The sequence below is a fragment of the Microchirus variegatus genome (assembly GCF_963457635.1).
Source record: "Microchirus variegatus genome assembly, chromosome: 21".
In the NCBI taxonomy this organism is placed as follows: Eukaryota; Metazoa; Chordata; class Actinopteri; order Pleuronectiformes; family Soleidae; genus Microchirus; species Microchirus variegatus.
In genome coordinates this window covers 15,112,523-15,132,424 of record NC_139822.1, presented here as the reverse complement: position 1 = coordinate 15,132,424, position 19,902 = coordinate 15,112,523, and the positions used below count along the sequence as shown (strand labels likewise).

The window sequence follows — 19,902 nt, the reverse complement described above, 5'->3', positions numbered from 1 at the left end:
TGGAGACAGATATTGATAGAGGAGACATGAGACAGGCCATTTAAAAAAAACTGTGTAATAACATTCTGGCTCAGATCAGGGGTTTTACTCTTGGGCATTGATAGGTGTTCAAAAGAAGAAGAACATCCTTAACATCCTAAGTTAAACTGACTTTTCAAAGCAAAAATGGGCCAATTAAGGTATAGCAGCAATAGCTCAGTCTTGGAAAAATATTTTTACATGGGTCCATTACTTCTGCTGTCTGTCTAAGTAAAATCCAGTCCATGACAGTTTGTTGGAGTCTGACATCAAACAGTGGGCTGCTGTATAGCCCATTCCAGCATAGAAAAAAAAATGTGGCTTTATAGACCAGTAAGGTCTACTTTCATCCCCCTTCGAATTCTGTGAAGCATTAAATCATGGATGGATTTCTCTGGAAAAATTTAAGATGAGTCGTCTGAAATAATTGGCTGGGCTAAAGTGGGCGGGTTTTAATCCTTGACTCGGATTGCATATGGTGTTTAAAGTTGCAAAGAACGGTGTCAAAGCAGTAATAGTGTGGCTATGAAGGGCTCTCTGAGTGTGTATACAGGTAAGAATGTCCTCCACTGACTTAAAGAAAGCCTCAGGGCAGAGTTTATGACCTGTGCCCCTTCTTCTGGCAGTTAAAGGGAAAGCCCTAGCCTCCAGGTGGTGAAATTAGTACGTCATGGGCGTCATGGACGACCTCCTGCTCCCCTCCTCTCCATGACGCACAACGGAACCCGTCTCCTTTCTTTTCTTTTTTTTTTGTTTTCCATGTGCCAAGTGGTTTCAATTAAAAGAGCCAACGTGGGCATTTCAGTGTCACTGTCAGAACCTTGCTCTGCTTTACCCTGTGGTAACCCTGTCTGGACCAAATTATTCCATGAGGAAAAAAAAAAACAAAAAAAAAACACTATAATGATTGTTATGAATTTGAAAAACTTTGGAAAGTGAGTTGTGTTGCAGATTGTGGTTGACACTACACAAAAAAACATACTCACTGATTGCATCTGACGGTGGCCTCCTGACTCGTGTGCTGGTGTTGCTGGCCTGGACTGCAACACAGGAAACACTTGGGTGAGTTCGCGCCCGATAAAAATCACCACACCCTGACTCTCGCTGTGTGCCGTTTCACAGCGGAAAGAGGGAAAATGAACACATTTGTGCAGAGGTGGAAAGTAACGAAATACTGATACTGTTAATGAGTAAAAATAAAAATTCCGCACAATGAAGACCTACAGGGGGAGGAAAATATACACCAGAACCAGACGAATGACGATGTGATACTTGAGTACATTTTCAGATGAACTACTTTTACTTCTACTTGAGTAACATTTCATCAAAGTATTGGTACTTTTGCTTGAGTACAATATTTTAGCACTTTTTCCACCTCTGCTTTCGTGTCGGCACATGCACACAAACGGATGTCTCTACGCCTCGTTGGCTCTAAACAGTACAGGCTAGAGAGAACGTTTTATGCGTGTTATTTGTGCACATCAACATTAGCCAAACATGATGATTGGGAAGACGTTTTTCTAGCTTAAAAGTTCACAAATGAAAACAGTTCTGAATATGAAATCTGTACTCACTGGTCAGTTGCCCAAAGATGGGAATGCTCTCGTCTGACCCATAGAAAGAATTAATGGACACTGAGTAGTCCAGATCTGGGGTCAGGTCAGTAATTGAGGTTGTAGTGGCATATGGATCGAGAGTAAAGTCTCTAGATGGTTCATCTATGGGAGGAAATCAAGTAATTCATTAGCTGATGGGGCACAATGTGTATTTATTGACTGCAGGTTGACACCATTGACATACTGACCTGCATCTGACACAACTTGTATTCTGAAGCCCTCAATCGTTGTTGAGGGTCTTGTCCATGACATTTCCACTGTGTTCTCATTTAGAATTTTAAATTTCAAGTCTGAGGGAGGTTCCACTGCGAGGAAGAGAGACACGGCGTTACATCGCGGCAACAAAAGGCACAAGTGTATGAAAGTGGTTGGAAAGTGAAAACAGACTATTTTAAATCAAGCATTCACACTGATCCCAACGACAAACACTTCATGACTGAAGTTGACTCGCTCGTTGTTGGGGACAGACACCGACACCGATTTTTCGTGGGCGACGAGTAGAAAAACACATGACAACATGTACAAGAAAAAAAAAAAAAAAAAAAAAAAAAAGGGGGTGAGAAGCCATTTTGGACCAAAATGGCGTTTGTTTGAGTTGCCCGGGCAACTCAAGCACGGGCATACACGTGCGTATGCTCGCACGTGCACGACTCCACACAAACTAACCAATGCAAACAAACGAGTGAACCATCCAACACATGCTGAGTGCGGTCGTAAAAAAAAAACAAAAAAAACAACGCATGCTTGACCGCACACTCAATGGCTTTCACGATGTGGAGCTGATCTCAGCATCACAAAAACACACAACGCCCACTTCATTCTGAAGTTACTGATTATACAATGGAATCGAGGTTGCCATGTGTTTGTTGAAGTAACACTTGGACTAAATTGAACACCATATGTTGTATATACAGAGTATATAAACATATTTCTGGAGACAAAATACTTTATTAGACTCTTTATTAGACGAGTGAGTGGCACACATCCATTGCAAACCTTTTAAAAAGAATACACAATGTGTCACTGGAGACTCTTGTGTACTTTTTCAGGACAGTCGCTCAAATAAAAGAGTGTTCGGGTGAACTACGGTAGAGGTAGAAGTGTTTACCTCTCCAATAAATACGGGGGGGGGGGGGAACATATACAGTGTGACAGGACCACGCGTCTCCGTGTCGAGCGTACGTGATCGCAGCATCATGCATCATGTACATGAGAAAGTTGTTTGGTTCAACAACTTTGATTGACTGGACAGTAGTTTCCATGTACAGTTGGGACCACACAGACAGAGATGACAAACATATTTTAAAATGATATTCTTTCTCTCTTTCTTTTTTTTCCACAGCTTCAGCAGCTGCGAGCTGAAGTGTTAAAAAAAGGGAAGCACATGCATGGAAGTATTGGGAGTTGAATGTAAGAGTGTTAGACTTTCTATTTTTGTTGTTGAATTACAACTGTTTATAGAGTTGGTTCATTTGCTTATTAGTAATTAAAGTCAATTAGAGATCAGAAAGTTAGTTTAGTAGAACCATATAAGGCTCTTCAGCTTTAGTGTTACCAAGAACCCTTTTAAAAGGGGTTTAAAGGGTTCTCTGGATCAAAATGGTTCTTACTGGAACCATTAGTGTGACCAAGAACCCTTGAAAAACAAATGGTTCCAGGTAGAACCTCAGCCCTTGTAGAAGAACACTTTTGGAACCCAAGAGTGTAGAACAACTAAGAAGCAGACAATGATTAAAGGCGCCATATGTAAGATTGTGGCCAAAAACGGTTACTACATTCAAATTCAAAATACCGAGGTCTTTTAGGTTTCGATTTTTCTGACGAAACTGGCAACCCGTGGTTGCTCATTAGCTGAGACTCTACTGACTGCAATGACTGGTAGATGGCGGTAGGTGGCGCCACATGCCAAAACATGATTTGCAGTCTGCAAAATATTTTTTTTAATGCAAATATTTTGGCTGTGCTGTTGTTGTTGGTGAGTTCAGTTTGTTATATGAACATTATTCCTGAGTCTCTGTGACATATTAGGAGGATTTTATGGCCAGTTGCTTTAGATTTATTACATAATGCACCTTTAACCGTAAAAGAGCTTTATAGACTTTAATGATGGCGTTATTTGCGCTGAAGTTCTTGGGAGGGTTAATCCCCCACCAGTGTGACTAGGAAAAAACCAGAAGACGTGCAGAAAGACACATGCAGACACATCAATCAATCAATCAATGCCATGTGGCAAAGCTCTTTGCCACATGGCAAAGAGCTTTGCCATGTGGTTCCACGTGAAAGCAGGATGAGAGTTCAAAGGGAAGGCGAGAATATCATTGTAAAATACACTTTGGAGGAGGAAGAGCTTGGGATAACACTGAATGCACAGGCAGATGACAAACAGGAGCCCACTAAATACTTAAAACACCGGGACTGGAGGATCACCAACCTGGCTCATCAACTCAAGGAGCCCCGATGGACCGTGTTCCCCCTGATTTCTCCGCGAGTACTCATCTCCAACACCAAATGGTAAGGAAGTATGGAAGTGTCAGTGTGTGTGTGCGTGTGTGAGGTGGTAAATTAGAGTGTGTATGACGAAGACGCTTCCGTTTCAGTTTCCATACTCTTTTGTCGGAAACAAAGGTGGCTTTGTTAAAAAAAATAACAACCTGCGATAAGTTATTGGGGGTATTGTATTGTTATGTGAACGTCTGCTCCATCAGCTCCTAATAAAGGGCCACTTTAAAGGGCCAGAGTCTGGCCACTGTCCGTCTTCAGCCTGGACCAGCTCTCCTGGCCTGAGCTGCTGCCAGGAGGAGAGACAAAAAAAAAGAGGAGGAAAAGAGTACCGACTCTCCCAAAAGAGGCAGGCCACATGCCAAAGTAATTCCACAACATGTGCTGACATTAAACATTACTACATATTAACTTTCCATATGTTTTGCAATTCAGCAAATGCCCGCAAAAAAAAAAAGGGCCAGAGAAAGGCTCTTTGTCTTTGAGCTGTCTGAGGATTAATTTGCTCTTCTCGTGTTTCATCTTTCCATTCCGTTAGCGGAGATATGTGAGAATAGGCTCCTCGCTGAAAAAAAACCTGCCAGAGAGCTTTCAAAGTGGGAAAGAATCAGAAGGTTTTTCCATACGATTTTTCCATATTTGTCATTATTCGGGGGTTGAAATGTTTGCATATGAAATTGCTTCGAGTCATTTTCTGTCAAAACCGACTGATGGATTGTTAACAGTGTGCTTTTTAATTACCGCTAAAAACGGTAATATACAGCAACAAGTCAGAGTTGGAAACAAAGTTGTGCAATTATGACTCGTAAATATCCTTTATGAGAACATACAGTTTCCATTTATTATACGTCCTAACGATTATGACCCACGATGGTCCCAGTTTTTAAATAAAATACAGGAACCATAATGTGACGGATGCTTTTGATGAACTTGTAAACCATAAAATGAATCATTTCACTCCATTTAAACTAGTTTTTTTTTTTTAAAATACTGAATACACAAATTAAATCCCTGTGCTTTACTCCCACTAATATACTGTCATTGCTGCGGAACGAGTGATTTAATGACGGAAAACCACAGCAGAGAGAGATTTACACGGTTGAAAAGAACCTCTACATTTGCATAATAACGTAAAATAAGCTTAAATACCACTTCAGGGTACAGGATTGTTAATTTTCCAATTACTGCTTTGGACAAAAAGTGCACAGAATAAAACTGAAACAGGCCGGCTAAAATATTTGTGGGGAGTTTACTTCTACCCTTTGAAATGTAATACTCGTATTTATCTGGCGAGAGCTTAGGACACAAATTCGAGTGTGTTTATATGTGTCAAACCTGACGTTAGTTTAAACTATTTGGTCTAAACGGGATCTGGATCGGACCTTCGCAGCAGAGCCTGAAATTGGCTCATAAATCTGGCAAAAAAATAAATAAAAAAAATAAATGAGGGAGAAAAAAATCATGACAATCATCAAAGAACCTGTCAGGAAACAAGTCAAACAGCATGCTCACACAGTCAAATACCATACACATGAAACATAAACAACTTTATTCAGGTTATCAATACATAGTTTGGCGTTTCCATGAAGGTAAAATACTAATTATTGCAATGTAACTTTTAAAAAAAAAGGTGAAAGAGGGAAAGGAACAGAATAAGAGAGTGATATAGTGTATGTATATAGACTGAGTCCAGGTGGTTTCATTTACCTTGAGCATCTATGGTGGAGAACAAGGCTGCAAACAAGGCAGCTGTGGCCAGTGACAGCCCTATCTTCATGTTTGGTCTTTAGAGGGTCAGCAGAACATCAATCACTCTGCGGACAAACACACACACAGGGAGCTTTAAGCTGCTGGTTTTAACACAGATTTCACAAAAGCACATTCAATTTTCCCCATCTAGTGACATAATAATTATGACTCCATTATGACTGATATAGTTTGTGTTGTTTAATCTTCGCTTTTCATCATGATAATAAAAAACAAAACAAAACAAAACAAACAAAAAAACCCTGCAAGCTCCATCTTGACTCCCTCACACAAGCGCCGCACCTTGTTGTCTCCGGCTGATGCGCACACACCCAGAGGTGAACACTTTGTTTTAACACCTGTTGGCATTTATTATTCCACGGGGCTGACAAAGACTATTCCATGTGCACTTGTGTACGCAGTATAGTCTTATATGGTTCACATTTAAGTTAAACTAAGAGTGCAATATCATATTACATATTTTAATATATATATATAAGTGTATTGGAGCACCTTATGTGTTCACTGCAGCCACTTTTGGTTTCACAAAATGTATAAAAATCATAAAAGTCCTCACATTCTCTCTGTATGTACATTATTTTTCAACATTGAGTCATACAAATTGAGATTAATATGCAACTATTTGCTCACCAGAAAGACAGTTACTACCTACAGTATAGGATAAGTTGAACTCAGCTCCTTTAAAATCCACTCTACTATGCTTTACGCGCGGGCTGCGCGCCCCGCCTGGTGCACATGCGTAAAAAGTGCAGCTGCAGGGGCCGGAATGACTGTTATTATTGTGTATTATTGGCAACGAATATCACCAAAAATAAAAAAATTAAAATAAGTACATTTCACATTGAGAAGTCCTAAAAGACTCTTATTTCCATGCAGCGTATTTTAACTTGTGTAATTGTCGTTAATTTGCGCTAAATTCAGTCGATGCGCAACTTGAAAACTTGCAAAATGATCTTAAATGGCAACACACATCAAACTATTACAAAAAAAATAATAATAATACATGTAAAGAAATAATAAAAAATAAAAAAATAAAAATAGATTCCTAATTTTAGTATTTAAAATGATTTTTAAAAAAATACAATAATTGGTTATTTGCAAAGATCCACTCACCTATTTGACCGCCTCCCAGGAAAGTGAACAGAGCAGTGTTTGAGAGCAGTGACTAAAGCCTCCCCCTCTGGAAAAATGAGTGCGGCTGGTGTGGCCGTGTGTCTCCTCTGTGTGGCTCCTGGAAGCTCCGCCAGCTGATGATGTCCTGCGAGGGGAAAAAGCCTCTTTCCAAATGGGAAGAACCTTTCCACCATCGACTACTTAACGTGGGGGGGCAGTTCCCAACTCTCAGTTTACCATCATATGGACTTCTTGGGAGACCTCCCTGTATACCCCCCCCCCCCCCATCACCACCACCACCACCACCCCAAAATTTACTCACTGTTTGGAAACTACATCTTCTTCTTCTCCCCCCCCCCCCCCACACACCCCCACCCACCACCTCTGTGCATTCCTCTGATGATTTAATGAGTTTCCATGCAGTGCCAGTGTGGTGGTTTCACAGCTGCAGGGGCGCAGTGGTTTTGGCCAGAAAACACTGGCGGTGGAAGCGTTTCATCCGACAAGAAAATCTAATATCTCGCATTTAATAAAAAGAAAAGATAAAAATCTCATAATTGCTTGTAGCACGCTTGTTCTCTCCCCCCTTGAAAAATAACACGAATCAAGTGAGGATAGTTATTTCACTGATGTTTATGATATGGGTAAACTCACTTTTGGAGAAGTATTCCAGCCTCGCTGCCATTATTATTCCAGCACTGCTGACTGACTGGGTTATGGTGCCCCCTAGTGCTCACTTTGAACACCTACAGTACCAGGAGGAAACTCCAAAATCTGGTTTCTCTGGATCAATCATTATAGAATTTCATATTATTTTTGTCACTGTCTTTAGGTTTCGGACTCTCTAATGTCTGTTATTGTCATATTTAAATGTGGATGAGTTGCCTTTGTTGTCGTCCTTGGAACGGGAATGGGATGGGATTGTCCTGGTAAAATAAAGGTGAAATGAAAATAAAATTAAAATAAAATGAATACACAAATGCTGGTTTGTCCTTTTGTGCTGCCTTGACCAAATTACACATTAAAGGCTTATTCTAACGCTATAAAAACCAATCACTTTTATTGTGAAGGGATTATAAACTTACACAAACATAGCTGCGGGTAGTGTATTCAATTTTCTGTTATTTTATTTTTAAATGAATATTGATTTGAAACCATGAAACAAATTGATGTGTGCAAAACGGCAAACACAGGCGTGTTGGATTTCTTGGAGAGTGCAGAAAGAGGTCGCGTCCACACCACAAAAGTGCAGTATATTGGGTGTAACTAAGATATAAGCCCAGAGGGGGGAAAGAAAAACGCCTAATGATTCATTAATAAATGACATTAATAACAGTGAGGGCAAGTCACTGGAGACTGAAGGACGTGACTCATCAAATCTCAGATGGAGATTAAATATAATCCTTCCTTCAGACTGATGCGTAAATGACTATCCTTATATCTCATTTGGTGAAGCACAATTTAAGCCTTTTATTATTTTACGTATCCATTAGTCTTGTTTATTCAAGTACATGAGGGATTAATTCATTTTAACAAGACACTGTTCCGATTAAGTAGTGAATTGTCAACTCTCAATTCATAATAAAAAGGTTTATTCAGCTTTCGGCATTAACCCCCGATTGTAACATCCGTTTCCTGTTTTATTTTGAAATAACCACCATTGCCTCTCGTTTCAGTGTCTGCTTCCTGTAGAGTTTTCCCTCCTCTGTGATTACTGATGTGTTTCACCTGTTCGTCGTCAGCCCTCCACCTGGACACTGTGTAGTATTTATGGGTTTATATAACCCAAAATCCACTTTTTTTATACATATTGTCTAGTCGCTGTATAATATTTTTTGTTTCATTTTCGTAGTGTTTAAAAAAGTCATGTAAAATAACATGGTCGCGGGCCGCGGTTGCATTGCCACTCTTCGCAGCGAGACGCCATGTTTCTACCGGAGCCTGTAAGGACAAACGTGAGTAACTTCACCTTTAAGCCTGCGTGTTTCCAGTTCATCTTGACCTCTTTTGTTGCCTTGTGCTTTTTTCAGACCTGTTTTTATTCAAGACCAGTAAAATGTGTTTTTCTGTTTAAACTGAGACTGTTGTCGAGTCGTGCGTTTGAGTCCACATCCAGTGTTCAGCCTGATACTGATTGCTGTATTATAGTCAGTATGCATCCTATGTGTCAATGTGTTTACACGAGCCGGACAAACGTCTTCCTTTTCCTGACACACTTAATTCCTTGTTATAGAGATAAGAAAAGAAGGAGAGTCTGTGTTGAAGGGTTACAGCTTCACACAGAACAGAACAGGACTCTCTGCAAGGCTGAGATAAGGACGATAAGGTTGCTTCCTCTCAGAAAATGAACACAGGTGCAGACTTCAATAAAAATGAAACACAAGACTAATTATGTTGAGTAAGAAGACCAGGGATGTTAAACTGAAATGACCTTGGGGCCACTGAGTGTCTAGTGAGGAAAAAAGAGTTAAGCTGAAGTTTTTTTTTGTTTTTTTTTTAAGTATATACAGAAATAAGTCATTCGAACAATATATATATCATCAAAAACCACAGAGTGAACTAAGATTTTAACAATTTTTAATAAAGTAATCGAGAAATGTGCTGCGATCGAAAGTTAGAACTGTGGCAGTGGCTACAAATAAATCTACAAATGGGCCCATTCAACTTCTCCCCTCTAGTGGGTGCTACAGGCTACTGCACACCAGCAGAGCCAGGCCATCACAACCTGCAGAGCAATGACTGTCTGTCTTTAGCCAACTCTTGGCTCTTACAGTTTGAGCTGAATTAAACCGCAGCTCTGTCCCTGGCTGTTCCCTCCTTGTAAGACGACCAGATGTAGATAGATTTTGGGATTTGATAATCCAGTCGTCTTTTAATCTCTGGTGGGTCAGAGTTCATGGCCCAGCTCCTGTACTTTGCGGTGGACAAATGGACAGAGGGATCACCGGCTCTCTTCTCTCGCTCGTGCCGAGCTGAACAGTTGTAGATGGATTGAGCGATTTGACAGTCCAGCCTTCTTTTAACCTCTGACGAGACACAATCGAACCTCAACTGCTTTGAGGTAGAGGAACCTGCGGAGCATTTACCCACTCTCTTCTCATTCTGAGTCGTCCACTTGTAGATGGACTCAGATATTTGACGATCCAGCCTTCTTTTGACCTCGGACGGGACGCAGTTCTGCGCCCAGCTCCTGTAGTTTGACGTGGACAGATCTGCAAAGCGATCGCCGCCTCCGTTCTCCTTGTGAGCCGAGCAGTTGTAGATAGGTTTGGGGAGCTGACGTTGAATTAGCCTTGCGCTAACCTCCGAGACATACTTGCGGGTTTGGCTCGCGTAGTTTGAGGTGGGTAAACCTGCAGAGCGATCACTGGCTTTCTTCTCATTGAGAGCTGACCAGTTGTAAATAGACTTTGGGATGAGACAAGGATCCAGCCTTCCTTTAGCCTCTGGTAAGACACAACCCCGTGTTTGGTTCCTGATGTTCGAGGTGGATAAACCTGCAGAGCCTTCACTGGCTCTCTTCTCATGGTACAAGTCAAATGCTCCACAATGATCCAGCCTTCTCTTGACCTCCGATAAGACATAACTATGTGTCTGGCTCCTGGAGTTTGAGGTGGATGAACCTGCTGGGGGATCGCTGGCTCTCTTCTCTCTGGGAGCTGACCAGTTGTAGATAGGTTTAGGGTTTTGACAGAGATCCAGCGCTGTTTTAACCTTTGAGGAGACGGCGGATAAAGCTGCAGAGCGCTCACTGGTTCTCTTCTTATTGTAAGCTGCTAGGTTGGGATAAGACTCATAGGTGTGACACAGATCCAGGCTTCTCTTGAACTCTGACGGGACACATCTTTGTCTCTGGCTCGTACAGTTTGAGACGGACAGCCCCACAGAGTGATCGCTGGTTCTCTTCTCTTTGTGAGCTGACCAGTTGTATTTAGAGTCAGATATGTGACACTGGTCCAGCTTTCTTTTAACCACCGATGGGTCACAACGCCGAGTCTGGCCCATGGAGTTTGGGCTGGACGAAGCTGAAGAGCTTTCCTGGACACTGCTCTTAGTTGTTAAAACGGGAACTTGAGGTAGCACATCTTCATCATGAATCCTCGCCTTTGTTCCTGACGACCCTGTGGTCTGGATGTTGGTAAAGGGACGTGGATTGATGCGATGGGACTGGACCACGCTGCTCCCCACAGCCCAAGAAGGGCAGAGTTTTGTAGTTCTGGACAATGGCTCCTGTATCGACCCATTCACAGTTTTGCAAGAGTCCATTGTAGGGACTTTGTTCTTACAGATGTCCATTATGTGAAAACAGGATCTGACACTGCGAAAAACAATATAGTACAGTTAGAGCAGTGTTTCCCAACCCTGATCCTCAGGGAACACTGCCCTGCCATGTTTTAGATGTTGCCCTGTTTTGTTTTGTTTTGAAATAATTTCAACTTTTGTTTAAAAAAAAAAAAAAAAAATTAATATTATGCAGTAACTTTTGTCACTAAAAAAATGTGTTATATTTCAATGTTTTTTTTTTAAATGTAATGTTTCAACTTTTGTCAAAAAAATCTTACATTTTGTTTTAACTTTTGTCATTAAAAAAATTTTATATTTCAATTTTCTTTCCAAAAAAAATCAATTATTATTTTTTTTTTTTAATGTTTCAACTTTTGTCAACATTTTTTTAAATAAATTTTTTTTTCAACTTTTGTCAAAAAAAATCTTAAAGTGTATGTTTTAACTTTTGTCAATTAAAAAAAAAATAATGTTTCAACTTTTGTTAAAAAAATGTAATGTGTTTTTGGAGCAGGGCAACATCTAAAACATGGCAGGGCAGTGTTCCCTGAGGACCAGGGTAAGGAAACACACTGCAGTAGAGTATTCTCATCACTGTGAAGGTACAAGTGGAAAAAAATGTTCTGTAATGTGTTCATGTATTAGTATGTTAAAAATTGCCTTACTGGTTGCTGTGGTGGTACATGCTGGCAATGTGGTGCATGCTGAGGAAATCATGGTCCAGCACCTCACAGGGTGTCATCCGTTTGACAGCGTCCAGCTGAAGCATCCCCTTTAGCATGTCTACAAATGCCAGTCTGTCAGTTTTCTCAACAACTTTATCTGCAGAACTTACAGACTGGAAGTCCAAGATCTGAAACAGAAAAAAAAACAGGAAGTGTCTTCATTTACCCAATGATTTTTCAGTGTATTCAACTGTTTTTACCTTGAACGATGCAAAAAAAAAAAAAAAACCTACATGCTTAAGGTCATCCAGAGAGGTGAACTTCAACACTGTGCACTTTTTGGCCTTAATTCCCATCTCTCTGTGGACCTGCGCCGGTGTCTGTTCAGGAAGTGAGCACGTCAAACTTGGACAAACACACACACACACATACACAGAGAAGTCAGAAATGAATCCATCGGATGAATTTAGGTAATTTAAGTACCTTGAGTTTCCAGAAAGTGCTGGTGGCGTTGACTTCTTCCTGGAAATATTTACCAGTTTTCTGTCCAACGCTGAGCATGGTGTCTGGTGGCTGACCTTGAGTCTTCACTATGTACCTGATCTAAAAAATAAAACACAGGGGTATCTTGGTGAAGGGCAGTCAGTGTTTTCATCTTGTGATTATGCATCATATCCATAATCTCCAAAACATTGCTTACATTATATACTGTAAAACATGACCTCAGATCAGGGCCGGCCCAAGCCTTCATGGGGCCCTAAGTGGAAGTTGGATTTTGGGGCCCTTTATTAAAGCTCATAATAAAGCAGTGGTTGTGTTACTTGCATCATCCCAAAGTTGTACCAAGTGGTAGCAAAAATCAGAAGTATGTAAGAATGTGGCCAAAAACGGTAACTACATTCAAATTCAAAATACTAATAAGTCTTTTAGGTTTCGTTTTCTGACGTAACTGGCAACCCATGGTTGCTCGGCAGCTGAGACTCTACTGACTGCAATGATTGGTCGACGGCGGTAGGTGGCGCCACATGAACATGATTTGCGGTCTGCAAAATATTTTTTTTAATGCAAATATTTTGTCTGTACTGTTGTTGTTGGTGAGTTCAGTTTGTTATATGAACATTATTCCTGAGTCTCTGTGACATATTAGGAGGATTTTATGGCCAGTTGCTTTAGATGTATTACATAATGCACCTTTAAATATCAAAGTAAAAATAAAAACACAATTTAAAAAGTCAAATAACAGTAAAACTGCACAATTGAGTGCAAATGCACAGAAGATAAACAAATATTTAAATCAAAGATAAAGCGATGGAACTTTAACAAGATGTGTTAATAGCCAATGCAGGCGCTTAGTTCGCTTTTGCCTTGGGCCGGCACTGACTCAGATGTTTTAAAACTCAACTAAGTGGCACCTACCACTTCATATTCATTGTTACCAGGGTAGAGAAGAGTGCCGAGGTACATCGTGGCAGCAATGCAGCCCAGAGACCACATATCTATGGCTTCTGTGAATGGAAGGCCCAAAATGATCTCTGGAGACCTGAGAGAGGACCGACAGTTTATCCACTTTTTCCCCAACAACTACACAACAAAGGCATTTACAGTATGTTAAGGTTACTCACCTATAGGGATGGGTCTGGATGTTTAAGCCCACCTCTGCAGCCGACACTTCAACGGCCAGCCCGAAGTCAATGACTTTCACCCTGTAGGGTTCTCGTAGCTGGTTGACCAACATGACGTTTTCCAACTTGAGGTCTGCGTGTACTATCCCAACTGTCTTCAAGTGATTGAGCGCATTGGCCAGCTGAAAGGTTATTAAAGTCAGTATTGAAAGATATAAGGTCTCACACCTTGATCACAGAACAGTAGGAAAGCATGCGAGGACATACCTGCTGGACAATGGGTCTGATCTCTTTCAGAAAGATCGGACAGTTACGCCCTGTCATGAAATCTAACAGACTTTTGTCCAGGTGCTCGAACTCCAGGCAAAACTTTCCTTTGTCTTTGAAAATATTGTACCACCGGACAAGGTTGCATTTGTCTGGGTCCAGGGATTTGATTTTCTTTAGAGCATCCACCTGAGGAACAATTCACATAGATTCTATGTATTTAGGTATTTCAAAAGTGAATGGTGATAATGGGACAAGTCCTACCTCGTAATGGACATCAGATCTCTGCTTCATAATTTTGATGGCCACGGTCTTCTTGTCCTTCAATCTTGTGCATTTGGCAACTTTGCCATAAGTACCACTCCCCAGAATAGAGTGCACCTGATAGATGGAGAACCGAGAGGTGAGATAGCCTCCTGGGACCAGGCCATCCTTGGCATGCAGAGAGGAGAACATCTCTCGAGTCACAAAATCAGCAACTTTGAACTGAGGGCAGCATTATACCTCTCAGCATACAGCCTGCCAGAAATCATTAAGAATAGGAAAAATAAAAAAAATAAAAGGCAGGATGCTTACTGTTTGGTTTTTTTTTTTTAAAGAAAAAATATATTTTTAATGTTATATTCTACTCACTGTCCCATATATGTAGACTTCAAAGGGTCAAAGACACTAAACGAGGAGAATCCTTTGAGGTCATGGCAAATGGAAATAATTCTTTCTAGAAACAGGATAATTCCATGTTATATTCTATAATTTGGCTATAAAAGTTGATTATGGAACCACTTTTTCAAAGGCAAACGGGCAAGAAAAGGGCCAAGCAGTGACTCAGGCTTCAACCCATATATATAGAGGGTAGAGGGTTGGGTGTTGGGGAGGAGAATAATCCAGAAATGATTAAAGAAGGAAAACTTTGAACAGCGATAAAGAGACTGCGGAGATAAGAGAGCAGTTGGGATAGTTTGAGCTATTTTGAGGAACTTTGAACTGAGCTTTGAATTGCAATGATGAAGGAGACTGATGAGATGAGAGGATGAGAAGAACTGTGGTGAAGAACTTTGAACTGCACAGAACAATATTGCACCTCCTCTAAAAAAAAAACCTTAAATGACCACTTCAATTTCACTCGATTTGAGTTATGAAAATGATATTAACAGTGTGAACACTGCAACTCATCTAAATTATAATTCAATATGTGTATGTACACCTAAATTAATAAATTGCATAACATTTCATGAATAGCTCCTTTAACAGTGGAGTTGTGGGGAAAGTTATTCAAACATTTACATATTAAGTCATTTCAGTAAAATGACAAAAGAATCAGCATCATGTGACATATCAGCAAGCTCACCTCTGCCAGAGATGGTGGAACTACTCAAAGTAGTGACATCTGGTGGACAATCCCCTGTACTGCTTTTTTAAATGAAATCACAATGTCTTTAATCTACTATTTTGTTCAGTGATCCCATTGAGTGTTAATTTAAACAGTTGTGAAAGCATAAAAAAAACTACTAATGGCAGCAACGCATTGACCAAGTTGTTTAATTGGACCAAAAATAAACAAGAACAAAAATTCAAATTTTAAACCATTGACAGTTCATTTACATGAAATTAGACGAGAGCACCTCACAAATGTGACTTTTAAAGTGCATTCAGTATCATTTGGTAAATAGCAAGGAATGCGTTTTACACCAACACAAGCGTAAGAACTCACGGATTCTGTGCTCCAGGCTGCGTGAACAATACTGTATATAGTGGTACTGGGTTATGTTCATTTATGAGCACTAGATTATAGGGATATTGTCAACAGTTAAATACAGACACCTTATGACTGGCTCAGTCTTATTGTACAACCAGTCACAGCAGAGAGGAGACAACCTGTCTTGGTTTTTACCGTTTGTTATGAATCCCAATTTTTTTCCCTAAGAGTAAAATACTTCTTGTTAAACATCAAAGCATATCAATCACCAAGCATGCTAGCAAAGTTTATCCTATCCCTTTTCCAGGGCCGTGTCAAAAACCAGAGGTATGTCAGTGAAATATAACAGTACATTCATCAGCAGGACATAAAGCAGTAAATATGATGGTCGAAACAGACTTTAAAATACATACATCCTTCAACAATTAAGCCTTTTTGCAAAGCAGTGCTCAAATAACACATCGTTCTTCTGACAACGCATTGATAAATAGATGTAAAAATAAAAAGGAAGACCGACAACGGCAATCAAGCCAAGTCGTAACCGTTTGCAGAGACACGGACTGTAACAACCCGTTTACTTCACATGTCCGATATATATATACATAGCTCTTGATTAGACGCTTACAGCGCGGCCCTTCCTCCACAAACACGAGACAGACATTTACAGAGACCAGTGTATTCATGCTAAAATCAACAATCAGTCCAGAGCGGTCACTCGTACATGCAGAGACGAGCCATCGTGAGAAGAACCGCTTAGCTTGGAATGTCTGCGCTGTTGTTGCGGGTGTCGTATTTATGGTGGATGATGAGCAGGACAACACCGAGGAGGAAGCAGATGGAGCCCACGGTGATGTAGGCGATGCCCAGGAAGGGGTTCTTTCCTCCCATCCAGGAGATGGTGCTTAAAATCATTCGCTTGCGACCATCGAAGCTGAGGACGGGGTAATCTGATGACAAGTGGTTAAAGAAGAAAAAACACTACCTGGAGCTTCTGGACTAGGAGAAAGATCACATTATTCAACAGGATTTATAAATGATCTACACATAAACCATTATAAAGAGTACTGGATTTGCAGTGAAAGGATACTGTAAGTGATGTTCAAGACATATCTGCCACTGGGTAGAGTCGGGGTTGTGTTCGACTTCTTATGGATGATGCGATAGAGTTTGCGAAAGGTCGGCAAAGCGGCCGTGCGCATCCACACGATGAAGTCCTCATTGACAAAGCCGTTGTTTTCCAGATCCGCTGGGTCCAACTCGTACACTGGTTTCCTCCAGTTCACTGGCTTAGCTGTGTCTGAGAAACAGTGAGACAAATTTCAGGCTCGTCATTGCATTTCAAAGGATTGTCATTCAGTGTTGAAGGTGTTTGCTGAAATCACCTTGGAAAGCTAATGTGAGGTTGTTGTCGTTTCCACCAGGATTCCGGAATTTCACGTGCTTGTCCGTCCACCACGCAATGCCCCTGTTTACCAGCGGAATGACATTCACGGTGCCGTTGGATTCAATATGATACAGATCCAGAGTGTCTGAAACAAAAGAAACCTTACATTCAATTGTGTTTCATTGTAAGACAGAGATTTTAATAGGGGTTTAAGAAGATCAGAGAGGACATTAGTTGAACATGTGTGAAGCAAACATGTCATGTTGTTCATCTTACCATTGAACAGGCTATTAGCTATCGCTCCACACGGCGCAATGGGCAGCCCATCGCTTGTACGGTACGGCTCACATTCTTTGCTAGGTTCCTATAAACGAGAGCAAAAGTTACACTGATGCAAAAGAAACGATTGTAAAAACGTTAGGGTTGTACCTTTAAAGAAGACGGGTCACCGTACAACTGGCTGTCATCCCTGGACTTCACATAGCGCCGGTGGTTCTGATAGAAGTTGGATAAACCGTAGTACATGTAGACATTGCTCTGCAGAGTTTTAAAAGAAAAGTGGGTTACATTGGGTTAAAAATAACAATCGATTGTCTCACTTTTGGATCATCCATCCGTGTTTTATCTTTATTACAGCAATAAAATGTTACGATCATTTACCGCCAACATCTAGGCTCTTACGATTGATGCTGGAAAACCTTGCAAGTCATCGAACAGTTACTGGACTGCATATTTTAAGACTACAAAGGTTTAAAATAGACCTTAATGGACATTTAGAGTGAGGAGGAGGGCAGTTTTCCCCTTTTGATTGCACACTGTCAATATTGGAGCTGAAGCCATGCATTATTCACTCGGACTGCGCAGTGTAACCCGATCTCCAGCACACCTCAAATGGCTGCTCCAATGTGAAGTCCACCGTGCAGACACACGGTGTTGTGCTGTTCCAGCTGAAGTTCTTGGCACAGCTGTAACACGGACTGTCGACGTCCACGCCGGTGTAATCAATCTGAAACACAGGAGCCGATTTGTTGAAATAAAACGAGCAGGTTTTAATCATAATAGTTAGCTTTGCATAAAACTTTTGATTCAGCTGAAATAAATGCAAAACACTACGCAAACTCTGGAGCACATTACATTTTAATGAAGAGAAGATAGCTGAGGCAGTGATTCCACTTTTAACCCTAGAACACTATCGGTCAAATTCAAAACAACATCACTAACGCCGGGTGATTTTTACCCGAGATAATAAATACACCCAATAAAAAGTCCTTGTCATCAAAATATATCAAAACATGACATTACATAACAAATTTGAGTAGTGTTTTTTTATTTTAAACTGTCATGTCTAACAAAATGAAAGAAAAGCATCATGAGGGGACCAAAATTTTGAATTTTGGAACAAATAATTTCTAAAAAATAACAATAATGAAGATGAAAACTTGGTTTTCATGAAAATCACATACATTTATTTGCCCGGCAATGGTGTTCTATCTAGGGTAAAGTGAAATGCAGGGGATTTTTTGTTGGATGGAAAATGCATTTACTGTCGTATAACAAGGAAAATGAGGCTGTTGTGTTAACGTTGCAGTCAGCTTTTGTGTAGATTCAAGTGTATAAGCATGAATAAAAGATGTATTTTTCATTTACAAAACCTATCTTTTAAAAGTTTACCTGTTATGATGTTTACCTAAATAATATTAGGCATTATAAAGTGGTTGTAAAGTAATCAGATTCATCAACAACAGTGCACAAATGTGCTTTTGTCAGAACTTAAATTGTGTTATATTAAAATCTGTCTCGCATTGTATGCATTCTCACAACTAAAAGCTGGATCTAATGCACGTGGGTGGGCATTATATTATATTTTAATTCGTATGGTAACAAAATACAGCTCAAACGCACATTCAGTTGAGGAAACAGATTTCAAAATAAACGTTTTCAACCTGTAATTGCAGCAGTGTTATATTACACTGCATTATTTTAAGCTAAGTATGAATCTGGCATCTTCAGTTGTTCATGGATAAATGTTAAAAGGTAATTTCAGTGTTTTTTTTAATCATCAGTCATGGCTCGCTGTTTAAAAGGTGTCACTTAGACGTGATGTACTTCCTTGTCGCATTACTTTCAACAGGTAAACAGGACATAGTTGAATAGTTAACCACAGTTAAAAAGTAACTTGGACACTGCAACAGTAATGGCTCCAAAGCGATAACAAAGGTGAACCAGTTGACTAATAACGACCAGACATGGTTTACATAATACCGTACCTCGAATTCTTTAATGTTATTAGATGTGACGAACAGGCCGATACCAATGGGGAGGAAGAAGATACCAATAACGAAGAAGGCAGGGAGCACGGTGCCTGCGGTAAGGATGGGCTGCCAGGCGAGAAGTCTCTGCTGCTTGAACGCAGTGTTGTCCGGCTTTTTGCTTTTCGCCACCGCTGCCCCGCCGTGACTCGAAGCGCCCGAATGGTGTCCGTCCTCCTCCTTGGCGTTGTAGCTTGACGCCATCATGGCTGCAATCCGCTCCGAGCTCCAAAACTAATCCACTTTAGTCGACAGCCGGCAGTTTCTCGGGGGCAACGCCTCACGGTAAACGAGAGACTACTAACGTCAAGGTACGGAGTGAATTCGACTAGGGAGGGGAAAAGTCCCCCTGTCAAACTCAGATACTTACTCGTAGTATTATTGATTTTGGTTGTGTGTTTAATCTCATCCCGAGGAAGAAGCCGGAAGTGTCTGGGCCAATGGACTGCAGATACGTAGCAGGTACGTCATCGTTGAGCATTCTAAACGCTGCCTTGAAGACAATGTTGTCATGGTGGCCACTCTGGGTACTGCAACAAAAAAATACTAATTTTCCCATTGACCACAATAGTAAAATATATGCCTGTTAAATTGTTCACAGGACACCTCGAGACATGGACAAGAGCTTTTATAGATCTTCATATTCTATATTTTTTTAACTC

General features: G+C 40.6%; 2 protein-coding genes across 4 annotated transcripts in view; both read right to left on the bottom strand.

Annotated features, from left to right (window-relative positions):
• col12a1a (collagen, type XII, alpha 1a) overlaps positions 1 to 7,153 on the bottom strand; it is a 53,226-nt gene extending 46,073 nt beyond the window's left edge. For all 3 annotated transcript variants that reach the window (XM_083907828.1, XM_083907826.1, XM_083907827.1), the window contains exons 1-5: positions 7,014 to 7,153; positions 5,841 to 5,947; positions 1,823 to 1,939; positions 1,593 to 1,736; positions 1,005 to 1,058 (exon numbers count right to left, since the gene is read on the bottom strand). In XM_083907828.1, the coding sequence (XP_083763954.1) occupies positions 1,005 to 1,058; positions 1,593 to 1,736; positions 1,823 to 1,939; positions 5,841 to 5,910 (385 nt within the window). In that variant the 5' untranslated portion in view covers positions 5,911 to 5,947; positions 7,014 to 7,153. The remainder of the gene's footprint in view (positions 1 to 1,004; positions 1,059 to 1,592; positions 1,737 to 1,822; positions 1,940 to 5,840; positions 5,948 to 7,013) is intronic.
• Positions 7,154 to 15,577: 8,424 nt separating this feature from the next.
• Positions 15,578 to 19,632, bottom strand: LOC310942537 (cell cycle control protein 50A-like). The gene is made up of 7 exons (XM_083907938.1): positions 19,199 to 19,632; positions 17,818 to 17,937; positions 17,361 to 17,468; positions 17,208 to 17,295; positions 16,930 to 17,076; positions 16,635 to 16,844; positions 15,578 to 16,494 (listed from the first exon to the last, which is right to left on the bottom strand). The coding sequence occupies exons 1-7, from the start codon at positions 19,445 to 19,447 to the stop codon at positions 16,301 to 16,303; spliced, it is 1,116 nt and encodes a 371-aa protein (XP_083764064.1). The 5' UTR covers positions 19,448 to 19,632; the 3' UTR covers positions 15,578 to 16,300.
• Between the last annotated feature and the right edge of the window lie 270 nt (positions 19,633 to 19,902).

Excerpts from the sequence above, each read along its gene's own strand:
- LOC310942537 (XM_083907938.1), bottom strand. The coding sequence starts at position 19,447 with ATGATGGCGTCAAGCTACAACGCCAAGGAGGAGGACGGACACCATTCG. Across the intron at positions 17,296-17,360 it reads GTGACCCGTCTTCTTTAAAG|GAACCTAGCAAAGAATGTGA; the intron begins GTACAACCCTAA and ends TCTCGTTTATAG. Across the intron at positions 16,495-16,634 it reads TGTCTTGAACATCACTTACA|ATTACCCCGTCCTCAGCTTC; the intron begins GTATCCTTTCAC and ends ACTTGTCATCAG.